The 16520-nt window shown below is 41.5% G+C and overlaps 1 protein-coding gene across 1 annotated transcript in view; it reads left to right on the top strand.

Annotated features, from left to right (window-relative positions):
- LOC308219243 (amine oxidase [flavin-containing] A-like) overlaps window positions 1-16309 on the top strand; it is a gene marked incomplete at both ends in the record, with an annotated part of 36713 nt that extends 20404 nt beyond the window's left edge. Inside the window, 12 exons of the mRNA XM_080613875.1 lie at window positions 459-563; window positions 1838-1929; window positions 4930-5071; window positions 6933-7082; window positions 8411-8570; window positions 9834-9930; window positions 11190-11243; window positions 12129-12186; window positions 12610-12707; window positions 14157-14268; window positions 15602-15664; window positions 16154-16309. Of these exons, the coding sequence (XP_080470001.1) occupies window positions 459-563; window positions 1838-1929; window positions 4930-5071; window positions 6933-7082; window positions 8411-8570; window positions 9834-9930; window positions 11190-11243; window positions 12129-12186; window positions 12610-12707; window positions 14157-14268; window positions 15602-15664; window positions 16154-16309 (1287 nt within the window). The remainder of the gene's footprint in view (window positions 1-458; window positions 564-1837; window positions 1930-4929; window positions 5072-6932; window positions 7083-8410; window positions 8571-9833; window positions 9931-11189; window positions 11244-12128; window positions 12187-12609; window positions 12708-14156; window positions 14269-15601; window positions 15665-16153) is intronic.
- Window positions 16310-16520: the final 211 nt, after the last annotated feature.

Raw genomic sequence — 16520 nt, 5'->3', positions numbered from 1 at the left:
CAGTTAAAGAGGTCTGATGAGAAATTTGCTGTTGATTTGTATGGTGGAAGGTTCCAAGCAATTTAATATGAGAAAATGTTGCCTGCTCATCCAGTCCTTTCAGATTAAAGCTATCACAAAGAACCACCTGCTGTTAGATAGTTTTGCTTATCGTGATATCACAGGATTATCTGAGAAATAATTATCTGTTGCAGTTATGTTTTATACACATTGTAAGTACTGACACCATTTTTGAAACTGTATAGATTTTTGGCACATCTTTTGTAGGTTTCTGCCAGGGTACTTGGAATAATAAAGAGGCACATTTGCTTTTATAGGTGAGGTGTACCATAAAGGTGCTTAGACACCAAAAGGCAAAAGGTCAACCATGTGATGACTTTGAGAATTGTGTTGTGTTCTTGAACAATGAAGATATGCTCTATTCTATTTCAATTGCTTATGTTTTATGTGTATTTTAGGGGAAGTCATGCTGTTTCACAGGTATTTCTCCTCCAACATGGAATCCCTTAGTTTACCTGGACTGCAATAACTTCTGGAGGACCATGGACAAGCTGGGAAAAGAGGTAGGCGGTATAAATTGCATCTGTTTCTTAAAATGTTCATGTCACCATGAGCAAATCCAGTTTTGGTTTGTTTTGTATCTGGCAGGCATTTTTATTGCTTCTTATTACAAAAAAGAAAAGAAACACCCATCAGGAAAAATACCTGTGTTGCCCGGGAAGTATCAGGAATAACAGGGCATCCAAGGTGCCCTCCAACCCAAACCATTCTATGATTCTGTGAGAGGATACAAAAAGGTCCGAAGGTGTCTAAGATACCTGAAGAAAATGAGGTTGAACCTCAGTATATGTATTTTCTCATGCTAAGGAAAACCATTCCATGAGCTGGAAAATGAGAAGGGTTTTTCCCCTTCCCCTGTGACAGCCTATTTGAGTAACGATGATTGTTTGGGGTTTTTTGGTGGTTTTTTTTTTTTTGTATGTTTGTTTGTTTGTTTTTGGTGAGGTATTTTGATTTTTTTTTTTTAATGTCTAAAAATCAGCTTTGTTTTATTTCTAAAATTCTATTTCTAAAATTCTTACACAGTAAATGCCTTCAAAATTAAAGAAGTACAACTGCAGACCTTCCTGTGCACAAAAATTAGCCTGGAACATCATGCTGTCTTTCAAATATTTACCTGTTGCCTTATAATCTGGCTTCAAAGCAGGGGCCCTACCTTACAACAACTTTGAAGCATAACTAACAATATTTCTGCAAAGTTCATTGGGTTTATGTGGTTTTGCAGAATCAACTTTGTCCATGATGCTATAATTTTTTTGTAAAATAATACATATTTTTTACAGATTCAGATATGTATTAGTGTCATCACATGTCATGGTAATTTGATGCAATGGATTACTATTAAGAATTTAACTGTCTAAAAATAATTGAATAATATTTAGGCATTTCTGCTCACTCTGTAGTTGACAGAGAGACATAGGGGCCTTTGAATACCCATCTGACTGAATCTCTGACTGGAGAAAGAAATTTTCCCTCGGCTATGAGAGGACAACTAAATTAGATCAGACACCTTACTTCTGGACAGCTAAAGGCCAGATGAGTCCTAGCATAAGGACATAGTTCATTGGTCAGCCAAAGCCAGATTTAGTGGTCACAGGACAATTCATGCCCAAAGCTGTGACTGGAAACTATTCCATTTAGTTAATTTATTCCAAATTTGCAGGGGGACAAAAGCAACTTCTGATCACCATATCAGTCAGCTGTGTTACTAACTAGCTATGACCAGGCAACGATATAGTACTAAATAACTTCTTGAATATTTCACCTCTCTCTCCAGATTCCTCTAGAAGCACCATGGGAAGCTCCGCATGCTGAAGAATGGGACAAAATGACCATGAAAGAGCTGATAAATAAGATTTGCTGGACCAAGTACATAACTCTTCACTCACTTTGAAATCTAGCTACTATCTGGAACGACAGTGGCAAATTCTGGGGTACAGCTGAGTACAACAGGGGTACAGGTGATGAGAGAGCAGGAAGTATCTGAGATGAGGCTGGTCTTTGTGATGCACTGTTGAGAGGGTGATGGCCTGTAAAGGATAAGGTGGTATGACAGAGCTTGGTTTGGCTGGCAGGTGGGATTAAGGTACTGGAGAAACGTGGGGTTTGCCTCAGGAGGCCCACACACACAGGAGTGACAGTGTGGGCTCTTTCCACTGTACTTTCACTTCATGCAGTTGGAGAGTATGGGCCTCTGTCTTTAGGAAAATAATCTTTCAAATAAAACTCCACTTTATAGACATGAATAAAAGCCACTTGCAGGCACGAAAATGGTGATAGAAGGAGGTGAGGGGGCTTTCCCAGCCCCACGGCAGGCTAGGAGCTGAGGAGTGATGTCCCCTGACTCTTGGCTAGTTCCTCTCCTGCATTGTTATCATATGTGTCCGAGTTTATTGTGTGAGCTGCGTCACATGTACAGGAGAGCAGGCAGATGCTCCTGGCAAATCAGAGAGCAGCATGCTGTACCAGAGGGCAGCTGCTCTCCAGTGGTCACTCAATGGATAGGGCAGTGTGTGACCTGAAGAGTGGGGAGTGAGCAGCTGTTGGCTCTGGAAACTCTGGAAAAGTTCACATGCTGCTCCTCATTTCAGCTGTAGTGCCTGCTGAGCCACCAAAACCCTTAGAGAGAAACAAGGCAGCTGAAGCAATCTTTCTTGTTGCCTTTCCCTTCCCTGGCTGGTTTGTGCCTTAGCCTGTTGAGTGCTCTGTGTTCATCCCAGCAAGCCTGTTGCTGCGCTTGCTCAGCTCTGCCCATTGTAGTGCACCCTCCCTCTGCTCCTGGGAAGCTGTCCTTGAATGCCAGCCAGCTCTCCTGAAGCTCTTTGTCCTACGGAGTATTTTCCCATGAGATGGTCCAAGCAGGCCCTTAAGGAAGATAAAATCAGTTCTTCCAAAGTCCAGGTTTGCTATTCTGCTGTTTGTTTTACTGCTCTCAGGATTTTAAAGTCCACAGTCTCATGGCCACTGTACCCAAGGTTGCCCTTCACCTTTGCCTCATCCAACAGGTCTTTCATGTTGTGAGTAGCAGGTCCAAGAGCATCAACCCTAGTTGGCAGGAAGAGGGTCCAAGTTGTATCGCCTAGAAAATGGCCTGTGTGTTTTATATGTTTCTGAGGGACCAAACTGTATGAAGAAAAAACCCAAACAGTGTTCAGTAAGAGTTGATAACAACTGGAAATACACTTCCTTTTCTTTTTCAATTAATTCTTTTTATAAGGCAAAGAGAAGTGTGCTCATGTAAGCTCTTGTGTCCCCTCTTGCTGTGCCATCTTCCATGCTATTCTGTAACACTCTCCTCTCCTGCGTATTCAGTGACTTTTATGTGTGCAGCTGTGCTGTTTGCTCTTTCATTCTGACCGTGGTTTAGCCCTATGCCTGCAGCTTCCTGATCAAAACTTTCAATTTGAAATTTATTTTGCTAGCTTAAATCTTGCTCCAGCTCCATGTGATATAGGGTACAGCTGTCTGGACTTGCTCTTGCTCTCTATGGCATTGTGGTTTTCTTCACAATTAGTTTTATGAGCCATTTGCCTGCAAACTCGGTTACTTTGAACCACCCTTCCTGTTGCAAGTGCTCTGGCTTTTTCTCTTCTCGTTTTTACTGTTCCTCTTAGTCAGGGAGCCAGTGGAATAAAAGCAGAACTTATAGTTTGTAGTGACCTGTCCTCTAACACGCTTCCCTGCAAGACTGCTTCTACTACTGATGGTTTTGTGGCACTCCAGTGTCAATGGATGAGCTCAGCTGAAACATGTTTAAAAACTCAGTAAAAAGTCAGTTTAGATCTTTAAGCCAAAGCAGATTTTTCTGCAAGTAGTTAAAAACCATAGCACCCTAAAATCAAAAAAAAAAGCTCTTCTGCAGCATTTTCTATCTGACTTGGGACAAGATTATAAAAGAAAATTTGCTTGTCACGTGTCACAGATCAGCATCTTCTGATCCTGGAGACTCTCTTCGTATTTCTTGGGTGTGAACCTATTACAGCTGTTTAGTGTCTTGGTGCTTTCAGGATTGCAGCAGAGGGTTCTTGCGTGCAGAATGTTTTCATACCATGGTTTAAGAAATAGAGATGACTTGACTTAATACCCAGGGAAACGAAGTTATGGAAGTTTATAAGTTACATGTTTTAGCCTAGATAACCTTCAAAGTTCCTTCCTTTAGCAGATGATTATAAATTCATGTTGTTTTATGAAACTTCATCCAAGTCAAAGACATTTTGTCTTCTTTGCAAAATTATCTCAATTCTTTTAGCAATCTGTAGCCACAGATGAAAGCAATGTGAATAGCCAGTTCCTCATTTCCTGCTGCTGGAACTCTGTTTACATTCCTTGTGGTAGACAGCTGGTCCTCTCCTTATGTTTATGGCAATGATTGCCAGTTTGGTTCCTCTGGGTTATTTACTATGTTTGATTCTTGGTTTCACAAAAAGTCCGTGTAGCAGTGTTACGTAGGAGATGGAGAATGTCTTGGCTAGTTGAGTCCCTCAGGACCCATCAGGCCTTGGAAATGATGTGCCCGATGGGCTCCCCATGGAGATGAAATGCAGAAGAGTTTCACTAATAGGTTACCAAATGCATTCTTATGTTGAAAAAAAATACTTGTTCTGATGAAAGGGATAGCAGCTGGGAAACTAAAGAAAGAACTTAGGTGAAATCAGCAGGATTTCATACCGAATGCGGGCAAAGAGGGGTGCTGATATAAACCCACTGAAACAGACTTGCTACAGATTAAAAAGTGAGACACATAAAAATCACCTTGGCTTTTCTGACTTTGGAAAAGCGGCCCTTGTTGAGAATAACAAAGAAAAACCTGTAAGCAGTCAGGAACTCACATTTACTCACTAGCTGTTTCTGCTCTTGTGTCTCATGCAGAGCTGTTAAAGAATTTGCGACCTTCTTTGTGAATGTCAATGTCACATCTGAGCCTCAGGAAGTCTCCGCTCTCTGGTTCCTGTGGTACGTGAGGCAGTGTGGGGGCACAGCCAGGATTTTTTCTATCACCAATGGGGGCCAGGTATAAAATGTCTCGTATTCTTCCTCCTCTCTTGAAACCATAAAAAGCAAGTGGAATATTGTACTTGTCAAAGCCCTGCAGTTAATGAAAAGAGGGCAAAACACCAAGTGCATGTGACACTGGGGACAGTTGTGTTCCCATGGGCTGGAACAGCCCTCTTGGCTAACTCTGTACAATGAGGAATTTTATTAGCTGGGTTTTGGGATAAACTCAGACAATTTAGTCAATAGTTTTTTCCTGTATTCACTTCAACAAAGTTCTTTTGTTGCTATTTTGTTGCTTTTTTGCCAATTTGTTTTCTATGGATTACTTAGCACATTTGAATGTGACTTCAAAGACTTCAAAGCAAGTGTACTTCAGAGTGCAATACGTTTTTTTTGGCATTGAAGCCTCTAATGACAAGAATTGGAATTAAGTAGCAGAAGACCCTTCCTTCTTGGGACAGCTCACATGGCAGCATGTTTCATGAGCTACTTGAGAGTGTTTCTCGCCTTGGTTGTGACAGGTGCCTGATTATGTGCAGAACATCATGGTTTTCACATGATGCTCTGAATGGAGTTTCAGAAGATGGAAGGCGGTGCTGGCAAATTAATTTGGGTGGAGTATATCACCACCTTTTACGAGCCTCTTATACGAGCCTCTTACTTCAGTTAATGCAGCCTCAGAAAGCACATGTAGCATTTCAAACTTAAGCTACCAACAGGAGAACCAGCAACAGCATCAAGCCGTTACAAGTGTGCCAGGATACGGAAACATTAAGGGAAGCTGCCTGGAGAAATGCAAAGACTCCATCAACATCTGTCCATCGGGGTAAGAAGAGGCAACCCTGTGTCAAGGATACAAGTAGAGCCGCCCCGGAGTAGGAGCAAGACCTGAGAGCCTTCCTCCCCAGGAGCTCCTCATTTGGAACATTGCAGCCACGTCAGCAACTGCTAGACTTTGCATCAAGAATTAGAAAATAAAATTAATCGCAGGATACTTGTATCTAAACAAGATGTAGAGAGGGGAAAGCCAGCCTGGGAAGAGCTCTTCCATTTCTTTGTGGCTGGATGAGGCAATCTGCCTTGGTTTCTACCATCTCTCCCTCTCCCGTCACCCCAGTACAAACCAGTTGAACAAAAACACTAAGAGTTTCTGACTTAGTGGCCATGACGAGTCTTACAAGACTTCTTCAGACAGTAATTTTAGTCTTTCAGCACAAGACTTTGTGGATCCTTCCCTCTCTGCCAATACCAGCATCTTATATGTAGAAGTGAGCTGCTTGATATAACGCTAGTGGCTAGTAGATAAAAGAGTGCTAGTGCTTCCCCTGGGCATCTGCACAGACATTGCAAGGAAATACGTGTCACAGGTTGTGCTTTTTTTCCAGACAGCAATGTCTTCATGCCTTCCAGGGACAGATAAAGCTCATTGTCTGCTGCACTTGAGGCCAAACCCAGTTAAAGATCTGTCTTGCTCCTGCACTGGTGCAGGCTTTAGTGTATAGGTGCAAGCTGGTGTCTTTGTCACACAAGAGGGTTTTGGTAGCACAGTGATGAGTAAAATACTCAAAACATCTTTTAATGAGGTGATATGTTTATACTAGCTAGAATACCTGCATTATATGTGTTTGTTCACTAGGTTTCAAGAGTCTTTACTCCAGCAAATTGAGGAAACCATTGAAATATGGCTTAGATAGCAATCCCCACTGAGGCTCAGGTTTATGCCTTTGCTCTTTTAAAAGTCTGTGCCACTTTATACACCTTAGGACTTGCAGATCTGGCCTGGAGTTTCTTTCTTGTAAGCAGAAGTCCTATTGGACGTCATTATGATTAATGCTGGTGATATTTTTGTTCGTGTTTCTTTTCTGTTTGTTTTTTAGGAGAGGAAGTTTAAAGGAGGTTCTGGTCAGATATCAGAGAAAATAATGGAACGCCTCAAAGGCAGAGTTAGACTCGAGAGACCTGTGGTCCGTATCGATCAGACAGGTGATAATGTCATTGTGGAGACTCTAAACCATGAGATATATGAGGTAATTTGATCAGAATAAAACTAGAGTATGCATTTCGTGGGAGAATACATCTGCTGTAGCTCTTAGCCAGATGTAATCAGGAAGTACCCATTTGTGTGTATCCATTTCTTGGACAATGCTGACACTCCGTGAAACCTGTTTTACAGATTTATTTATGACTGGATCTCTTCTTGGTATGCTGCTAGTTAGTTTCTGTCATTACTCTGTCTTTTCTGTCTTAACGTTTTATGTGATTATTTATTTTTACATTTTAGTTCTGCACTGAGACCATTTCAAAGAAAGGAAAAATAATGTTCTTCTTCATATCGAAGTTTGTGGTTTGCAGAACAACAAAAAAAAAGACATTTCAAACACCTTTAGTAAGATCTGGCCTCTGTGCAGTGGTGCTGTGAAATTCTCCATCAGTACATGATTACCTGCAGTGGCACACATAGGGTCGCAGCTCCCTTCTGAACACAGAGCTCAGCCTGCCACAGGGGTTTGTGCAGGACTAACAGGGTCTGCAAGATCCCCATCTCACTGGTGGCAGTGTTTGTGGGATATTTAGAGAATGTTAGCAGAAAGGGAAGGGGCTGTTTGACAGAGAAGCTGGTCTAAGGATGTCCTGGAGGAGGTACTCTCCCTCACCCGCAAATTTTTAAACATCAGAGTAAAACCTCTGGCTTCTCCCTCCATGCTGGCTGAGTGAGAGCCAGGTTAGAGGAGGCAGGATTCCTGCGTGAGAGCACCCGAGAGCAGAAGCATCAGTTGTTACACAGTGTCACCCTGAGCCCTGAAACAGTGTCCTTCATCGCTCCAATCAGATACAGTACCTGAAAGACAGAGTGGGTTCATGAGAGCTGAACTCACCATCAGTGTTGCTTGCCCTAAAGTTGTATCCTGTGAAAATGCACAGAAGTGGGGTTTTTTTGTTGTTGTTGTAACAGCTTATAATGTACAAATTATAAGTTGTTGTAACAGTTTATAATGGACAAATGTAGGTCAGATTTTTCTGGGCATGATACAAGGCAATTTTACCTATGCCATAAGATCTGTCTTGTCCCATTTCTCATTTGTCTCCAGCCAAGTTTTGGCTCTGGTCCTGTAGTGTCTGGAAAGCTGTCAAGAGTCATCTATCTGCAAAAAAATATGCTTTTCACATCTCCTTTCTCTGAAATGGCAGAATTAGTTTGGTCACCTGGAAATATCAGCGTGGGAAAACTAATTAGTAGAGTCAGGTGTGGGAAATCTGTTTAACAACTAAGAAGATCATCTTTCAAAAGTGTCCTGTAGGGTGAGCTCAATGAGAGGCAGTGCCTTGTCTGTACTGACTGTGTTCCGCATTTCAGGGCAAGTATGTGATCAGTGCTATTCCCCCAATCCTGACAACGAAGATTCACTACAAACCAGAACTGCCACCAAAGAGAAACCAGTTAATTCAGCGTTTGCCTATGGGATGTGTCATAAAATGCATGATGTACTACAGGGAAGCCTTCTGGGAGAGGAAAGGTATGTGGGGAAAATGAAAGACTTGGGAGCCCCATGCTATGAGAATTTTGAAGCTGTGCTGTCTGTTGGGAAATAAATCCAGTGGGGGTTAAAGGTGCAAAACACCAAAACCAAACACACAGAAAAGTGAAAGGTAAAGCTCTTAGAAAGGAGAGCTCTTCCTCCAAGCTTGAGTGCACACCTTGTCCCAAAGATGAGGCCACAACCAAACAGGATCCATTGTTTCTTGCTGAGGAGGGATGACTTAGAGAACAAGCAAGATTTCCCTGGGAAGCATTGCTGAAAGCTGCAGCAGCAGGTCCCTGCTTCTCCCTACCAGGGACAGAATTAATGCAACCAAAGAGAATTTATAGCAGATGACAAGGAAAGCTTAAGATGTAAGCAAGACATTCACCTGGTTTTAATCCTCTGTTCTGTAGGCTTGATTATCTCAGAGGACTGGAAAATGTAGGTTAGCTTTTTGTTTAACTCAAGATACTTTTTCCACGAGCTGCAACATCTTCTGTTGCTCAGCTTTAACTGATACCATTTCCAGAACTATTTGTATGAACAGATTAGTTTCCACTTCCTGTGTAATGACACTGAGAGTTGTACTGGGTGAGAATATTTTTTAATCAAAAGAATATAAGTTTGCATGTTCCAGGGTATAAACCAGCCATCTGGATTAGAAAGAAATGTAGGTAGGTTTAAAGAAATGTAGGTAGGTTTATACACTGTTATCTATATGGGATTTTTTGCGTGTTCATCTGAACCATGTACTGATGTGATACTAGATTAGATGGCCCATGCTTCTGCTATAATGCTGTTATGGGACATCAATCCTGACAGTCTTACCATTAGCAAAATCAATATATGGTGTACATTTGAGCCCACTGTGACCAGATGCAATTACACTGGGTTTTGTTGCTGCTGCTGTTGTTTTGGCCAAAGTTACTCATAGTTTTTACTAGATTTGTTTATTGTAATGTTTATTGCCCTCAGTATAGAGAGCCAGAGGGACCTGTAATAATGCAAAGAAATTCTTTGCTAAGTAATACTGGAATTTAAATATGACTTTTATGAGTCTGTGTACAAAATGTCCCAGAGTCAGAGGGAGGAGAGGAGAAAGCCTGTTACAAAACCACTTCAGACATGTAGGTATTATTGGTGACAAAGGAATTACTGTACAATTCCTTTTTGGATAATCTTCCTTGCTCATTGCTATCAAAAATAATGATCAACAAGTTTCTCTGGAAATAATTTTGTTTTCTTTCCCTCTCTTAGGTTATTGTGGTTCTTTCGTCATTGAGGATGAAGAGTCTCCAATAGGAATAACCATAGATGACACGAAACCTGATGGATCTTTCCCTGCCATAATGGGGTTAAGAGTTTCTAGCCTATACTCACAGATGTGTATTCAGTTTTGTACGAAGGAGTGGGAGGAGAAGGAAGAGGGGAAATGGCCAGGTTACCTCTGTGGTACTCACTCCCACAGTCTTCATAGATGCAGGAGAATACTTCTGACAAGCATCTTATGCCTCTCTAGTCCATGTAACTTCTTAGGTGAAGCTTCTGCTACAAATAGCCTAATACAAAGGAGCTAATTGAGAAAGAGTTGCTGAAATCAGCTGTAGTTCATTCATGTAGTTCATTCATTTTAAACATTCAGGTAAGGATTTTTTTGCTGTTGTGGAGCAGATCTAGAAATAAATCCCTTTCTCGTCTAGCTTTATGAGCCTGTATTTGACTTATATTGAGCCTCATATTTAGTGCCTGGGCCCAAATGAAAGTACAGTTGTCCAAGAAATCCTAATTTGCCTCATTTCCCCATTGTGCTGAGGGAAGACAATGAACATCAGCTGGGAACTCTGAAGAAACTGGCAAGTAAAAAAGTTGTAGTTTGGACAAACAGGTATGAAATATACGGAATGGCTGGTTTTTAAAATAGGTTGAGCTAATATGAGAAAACAGTCTTTACAAGTGTTTCCACTGTTGAGTGAGACTGCCAAAAAAAGGCCAATATAAACGTCAGGCAACTACTCTTTAAGTATCTGGCAAGGAAAGCTTACCACTTCTACTGAGCTGTGCATGTTTATGGCCATATTCAAGGCTTAAAAACTTCCATGGCCTGAGAGCAATAAGCCTCCTCTGAACCCCATACAGCAAATAGTTTCCTGCTTTCTCCCTGTGGATTTATGCAACTTTCTAAAAGAGTGCAGGAACATCATCCCCCAAGTATCTCCAGTAAAGTCAGGTGAACTAATTGCCAAATCTGTTTCCTTCAAGCTGAATAAATATTGATCCCAGTTCTTAACAGGACTGGTCCGCGACACTGTGCAGTGCTTGTCAGAGCAGCAGGTTCCCATCACCTTCTAACACCAAATGACATGGGCAGTGGTTTGGCCAGCTGTCTCCAAGTCTTCAAAAGCTTAATAAAACTCAGGGTCTCCATCCTTTTGGATAAGATCTAGCTGTAAGAGGGTAGGCAGTGCAGGCTAGTAACCTGTAATTATTAAGTAATGAGGTATGATGAAAAAAATGTTTGATAAAAAATGTTTGGATTAATTTCTAGCAAGACCTTGCAATTCAGCTGGGGTGCTGACATTGTGTGATATTTACATGCCATATTTTTCTTTCCAGTTTCATCCTTACCAGAAAAGCTGTTAAACTGGCCCATCTCAGTAAGGAAGAGAGGTAAGAGTTCAGAAACTGTGAACATTTCAGAAGTCAGTCAGTTCTCTGGAATAGTTCCCCACAGGAATGTGTGTGAATATGTGTGTGCAAAGATTGAGCTTTTAGTATAAACAGGACAAGACACTATTAAGTCATCCAGGTAGGGGTGAGTTTCCAAGTCCTGCTCACTCTTCTATGTTATGACATAGCAGCTCTGTGTCTTTATGTGAACTGAAGAGATTTTTCCAAACACATTCCCAGACTGCATCCTGACTGAATGATACTTCACCCCAGGGATATAGGGAGCACTGACATGCATAGTTTCTGGTGTCCTTCACATTCAGACCAGGCAACAAACTTTTTGAACCTCCATGTTTACAACAGCATGGTTTTTCCTTTAGCCTGTGAAATGAACAAACAGTACTCTCTAAATGGGATTTTGGGTACACATGCAAATAAAAAAGGAGCTCGGCTTAGGAGAGTGAATAGTATTCTCTAGACCGTATTTTGTTCACAGCTATAGTAAATCTGTAGAGATTTTGCTGATTTATGTTGCTTCTCTTCTGGTCTTACACCAGTGAACATGAGAGTGAATTGTTTCTGCATACTAAAATAACTGTACAAAGATTTATTTTTTTAGAGCTCATTGCCAAAATCAACATTCATTTCCCATTCCCTAAGTCCATTTTGAATGTCACATTTAGACGTCAGCATTTGAAATATTTATTTTGAGATAAGAACATGAAATCAGACTTAAAAACAAAGCCAAATTCAGCTTTCTGTCCAGTATATTGTAGTAAATGTGATGTTTTTATATAACAAAAGCAACAGCAGAGACATTTTTTTTCCACCTTCCTTTTTTCTTTTTTTTTTTTTTTTACCCTGACTGCTTTTATTTTCATATAGGAAGACGAAGATCTGTGAAGCATATGCCAAGGCAATGGGGATGGAAGAGGCTTTACATGTAAGGAATGAATGCCTGTTTTCACCTCTGTTGTACAGTAATGTTACTCCTTTGTTCTGGAAGAAGAAGCCAAAATTCTTGGTACCTAAATTGTGTGCCTGAAATTGTTCCACACAATCCATACTCCCAAAGGGAAGGCAGCAGCATCTAGTACAGGAAGAAAAGAGCTGCCAGTCTCACTCTTTACAGAAAAGAGAAGGCAGTGCATGGTTTAATTTGTCCTATCATTTCCCCATGGGTGGCTAGTGCTTCTGTTAAAGTGAAAAGATCCATTTTGTGCAGATGGATAGTATTACCAGATGACAGGGTGCTCCTTTGACAGGTATCCTTAGCCTGTTTTTTCCCTCTTCAAAGGAAATTTGGATTTTTATTTCCAATTTCTCTGTCACTGTTTCACTCTCTAACGTTTGCTGATACTTACAGCCTGTACATTATGAAGAAAAGAACTGGAGCATGGAACAATATTCAGGGGGTTGTTACACAGCCTACTTCCCACCAGGCATAATGTATTCTTATGGAAGGTAAAACACAGAATTCTTTGCTTTCTAATATACATCTCTTAGCTCGTGTGCAATTATACACCTTATGCAACAAACTTATGGCATATGTAGCATATTGAGGGAATGCCAACCCTTGTTCTGCTTCCCTACTCTTCAGCTACTTCAGATCTTACTATTGACTTTAATAACAGCAGTGTTTCTCTTGTGACTTTCAAGGAAACAAGACACAGTCACAAGGGGACCTGCTAGAACCGCAAAACCTTTCCCCACTAGGCTACTTACAGTATTTGCTGCTACACAATATTTGTAGCAGATCCCTTTAATGGTTTCCAAGACCTTGAGGGCACACATCTTGGACAAATGAAAAGTCGTCACTGACTGTAGGTGGAGCATGAGGTTCTGATAAAGCCCATTGAGTCACATCACAAGGGAAAGATGTACATTTCCCTTACATGAAAACTTATTTGCTCCTCCACCCAGCAAAGCCTCCCATACCCTCCCCATGCAGAACTGCTGTGTTCCTAAAGGAATGCAGTAGATAATACTGATTAATGTTAGGTATATTCCTGAAAAGTTTGCGGAAGGCATGGCTCAGCATGTAATTGGAACAACCAGACAACTCTTGTATCCATAATCAAAGACCAGACAAACGACACAGCACATTGCAGAATGAGCTCCTTAGGATGTCCATCATGGAGTTACATCCTGCCTCTATGCCAAGATGCATGGGAGAAGAAGTCATCTTGTGCACAGACTCTTCTCCAATTTGTCTGAACACTTGATGGGTGATGCCTCTGATCTGGGAAAGCTGATGTCAGGCAGACAGGAAAAACCTAACTGGGGGTTAGGTGGGAGACCATAAAGCAAGCACATCTTTCTATGGGAAAGGGAGCTTATCACCTAGGGCTGGGTTAACTGGGATGCTTGTGCAGCTTTGCAAGGCTGAGGGGCTGGCTTATATGACCCTGCAGGACAAATGCAACTTTCTGAATGATAAGGCCTTCAGCTGCCATCCGCTTTTGGCAGGACGTGCAGTCAAGCAAGTCCAGCTTCCAAATAGAAGCTGGTATTAGTGACCCGTCACTGCAAAAACATCATTCACATCCCATTGTAATGGCAGGATAACAACAAAGCTGCCATGCAGAAAACATAAATCTATCAGCTGCACTGTATTTCTGGAGGCTGTTTGGATTATCCTTTATCCCAGCACTGAAATAAGTCTCATATTATTTTGTACAGAAGCTGGGCACACTGATTTATGCCTTAGTTTTTCTCTTTCTCAGATCTTGAGTGTTGTGTATAGAAGCAAGTACGTGGTCCTGCAGGGGCAGCTTATTGCACCATGCTCCCCAGCCCAGGTCTGCAGGAATTCTGGAGAACTGAGTGCTCCATCAAAGCCCATAAATTAGTTTTAGAAGGATCATCACCTTCCTGTTACTTTTCATCTTACATTCTCCATGTGTTTTGAAGGATCATTCGCCAGCCCATTGACAGAATCTACTTTGCTGGCACGGAGACAGCTACCCAATGGAGTGGATACATGGAAGGAGCCGTACAGGCAGGAGAGAGAGCAGCCAGAGAGGTACATACCAGTTGGTTTGCTTTCAACATCTCTATTAAAAGGCTAAAAAGGATTAAGTACAGCTTGGAGGGTCTGATTTTGTGCATCAAAGTTTGTAATTGTGTAGAAGCTGCTACAGAAAAGGATGTGAACCAAAATCTTTCTTTTTAAAAAACGAACGAACGAACAAACAAACCAAACAATTTTACTCAGTCTGTTATTGAATAAAGTGAAGCCAAGAATCTCACCCAAATCAGAACATTATGCAGTGTGTTGCTGTGCTGGAGACTCAAAATGAAGCTCATGCCCTGTACCCCATGCCTAGAGAGAAAAAAACCTACAATCTAATGCTGCCCTTAGATATACTACAACAATGCCTACCAAATTAATTACAGTATATTTTAAAAGTAATTTAAGTCATTATAAATACTTGCAGCTGTTTCCTATGCAGCAATTTGTAAATCTGAGCATTGTTCTCATTTTTGATCAGTGTACAAGTGTACAGTTAACTCTGCTTTATGAATTTGTAATGGGTGGCTTTTATAAGGGCTAAAGCTCCTCACAATGACACACGCTGGGCTAGGTTCCCAGTCACAGTGAAATCCCTTTACAGCAGTCGGGAGGGAAGGGAAAAAAACTGCATTGAAGGGTATACATTACAGTTACAACTGCTGTATGGCAGAGCCACAGAACTGTTATTTAAGGGCAAAATCAGCCCTTTTCTTCTATTTGACAGAACATCATATTTACCTTATAATCATCATTACTTGCTTTATTTCAAGTCACCTAATTTATCTTTTCTGTTTTCCATGCCTGTGAGCAGTAGCCTCAAAGTTGGTGAGCTGTCTCTTCTGGAGACACTCATTTGCCCTGAAGAACCTCCATGATTGTTACAATCAGTTTATTCTCAAGAAAAATCCTTTATGAGCTTTGTACTGCCAAGAGATAACTTCATGATGTATGCTTTGAAAGCTCCAGAGTTGTATTTCTCCTTTTTCTGGTTTGTGATCACTCCGAATAGGCTTTGCATCTTGAGTGCATAGTGGTAACTTCGACTTTCCATTCTCAAACTGTCACACGAAAAAGCATTTATACTTGTACTCAGGAAAAAATTAGAAATAAACATCTGGAGAAGTTGTAGTTCATGGGGATTTCTGAGTCCTAATTTTTAGAAACTACTCTCTGAAATCACTATATATCTTTTGTTTCAAAGCACTTTCAGGTGATCATAGTTATGCCTTTTAACAAAGTCACCTTGTTCTGACTTGCTCTCCTTTTCCAAAACTGAAAGTAGCATGGGCTTTTTAATTTTTCTAACTGGTGGAAAAAAAAAAAAAAAAAAAATTTCTTGTAGATATTGCACAGAATGGGGAGGATCTCAGAGAATGAAATTTGGATGCCAGAGCCAGAGTCAAAGGTAAGCCAGACTTTCTTGTTGTTACCTGGTCAGGCACACACCCCTCAGTAAGGCTGCAGTCCCTGCTTCAGTGACTTCTGTGGGGCCTGACCCCGTGCAAGGTTTTGGTTACCTCCCATGCTGATGGGATTAATTTTTTTTTGTCTGAGGAATATGGTTACTCCTGTTTGAGGCATGGATGGCAAAGAGCCAGGGACAAAGGTCTCGGAGCCACGGGGACTGTAAAATGCAGGAAATCAACCTAGTTCTGCCCTGTCCCAGGCCATGGTTTTAAGCCAAATATAACCTCTTTCCTGTCACAAGTAACTCCATCTTCACTGTCTTGTAGCTTTTTGTGATGACAGAAAACAGGTGTTTCATAGCTGTGGCACTCCTCCCCCTGGGTCTGGTCCTTGGGGAAAACCTGTGACCTCCCCAACCTAGCATGGGACGTTTGCCACCTCCTTGCTCAAGCAGTGAGGGAGGGTAACCATCTCCTCTCTTCGCCAGGATGTCCCAGCGCTGCCGTTTACCACCAGCTTCTGGGAGAGGAACCTGCCCTCTGTGCCGGGACTGCTGTGCCTGCTTAGCTCAACCATGTGTTTCACCTCTGTGGCTGCTGCAGGGCTGTTTGCCTATAAAAAAGGATTACTAGTTCGAAACTAGTGGGGACCACATGTCCGGTGAAAGCTGCATACTCCCTCTTCTTCCCTTTTACCAGATGAGTGCTATTTTTGGAGAGAAGTGGCATGGACAGCTGGAAAGGGCAAACGTTGTTCTTGTGATTTTTCTTTTCAGTGCCACAATTGAGGCATCAAATCTCCTGCCATTGCTACTGGCTAACCAGAAATAAATCAGCTGTGGAGGTGTTTTTCAA

Source organism: Psittacula echo (genome assembly GCF_963264785.1).
Source record: "Psittacula echo genome assembly, chromosome: 3".
Lineage (NCBI taxonomy): Eukaryota > Metazoa > Chordata > Aves > Psittaciformes > Psittacidae > Psittacula > Psittacula echo.
Note: the sequence above shows the minus strand (reverse complement) of the source record. Positions and strands in the feature narration are given on the sequence as shown.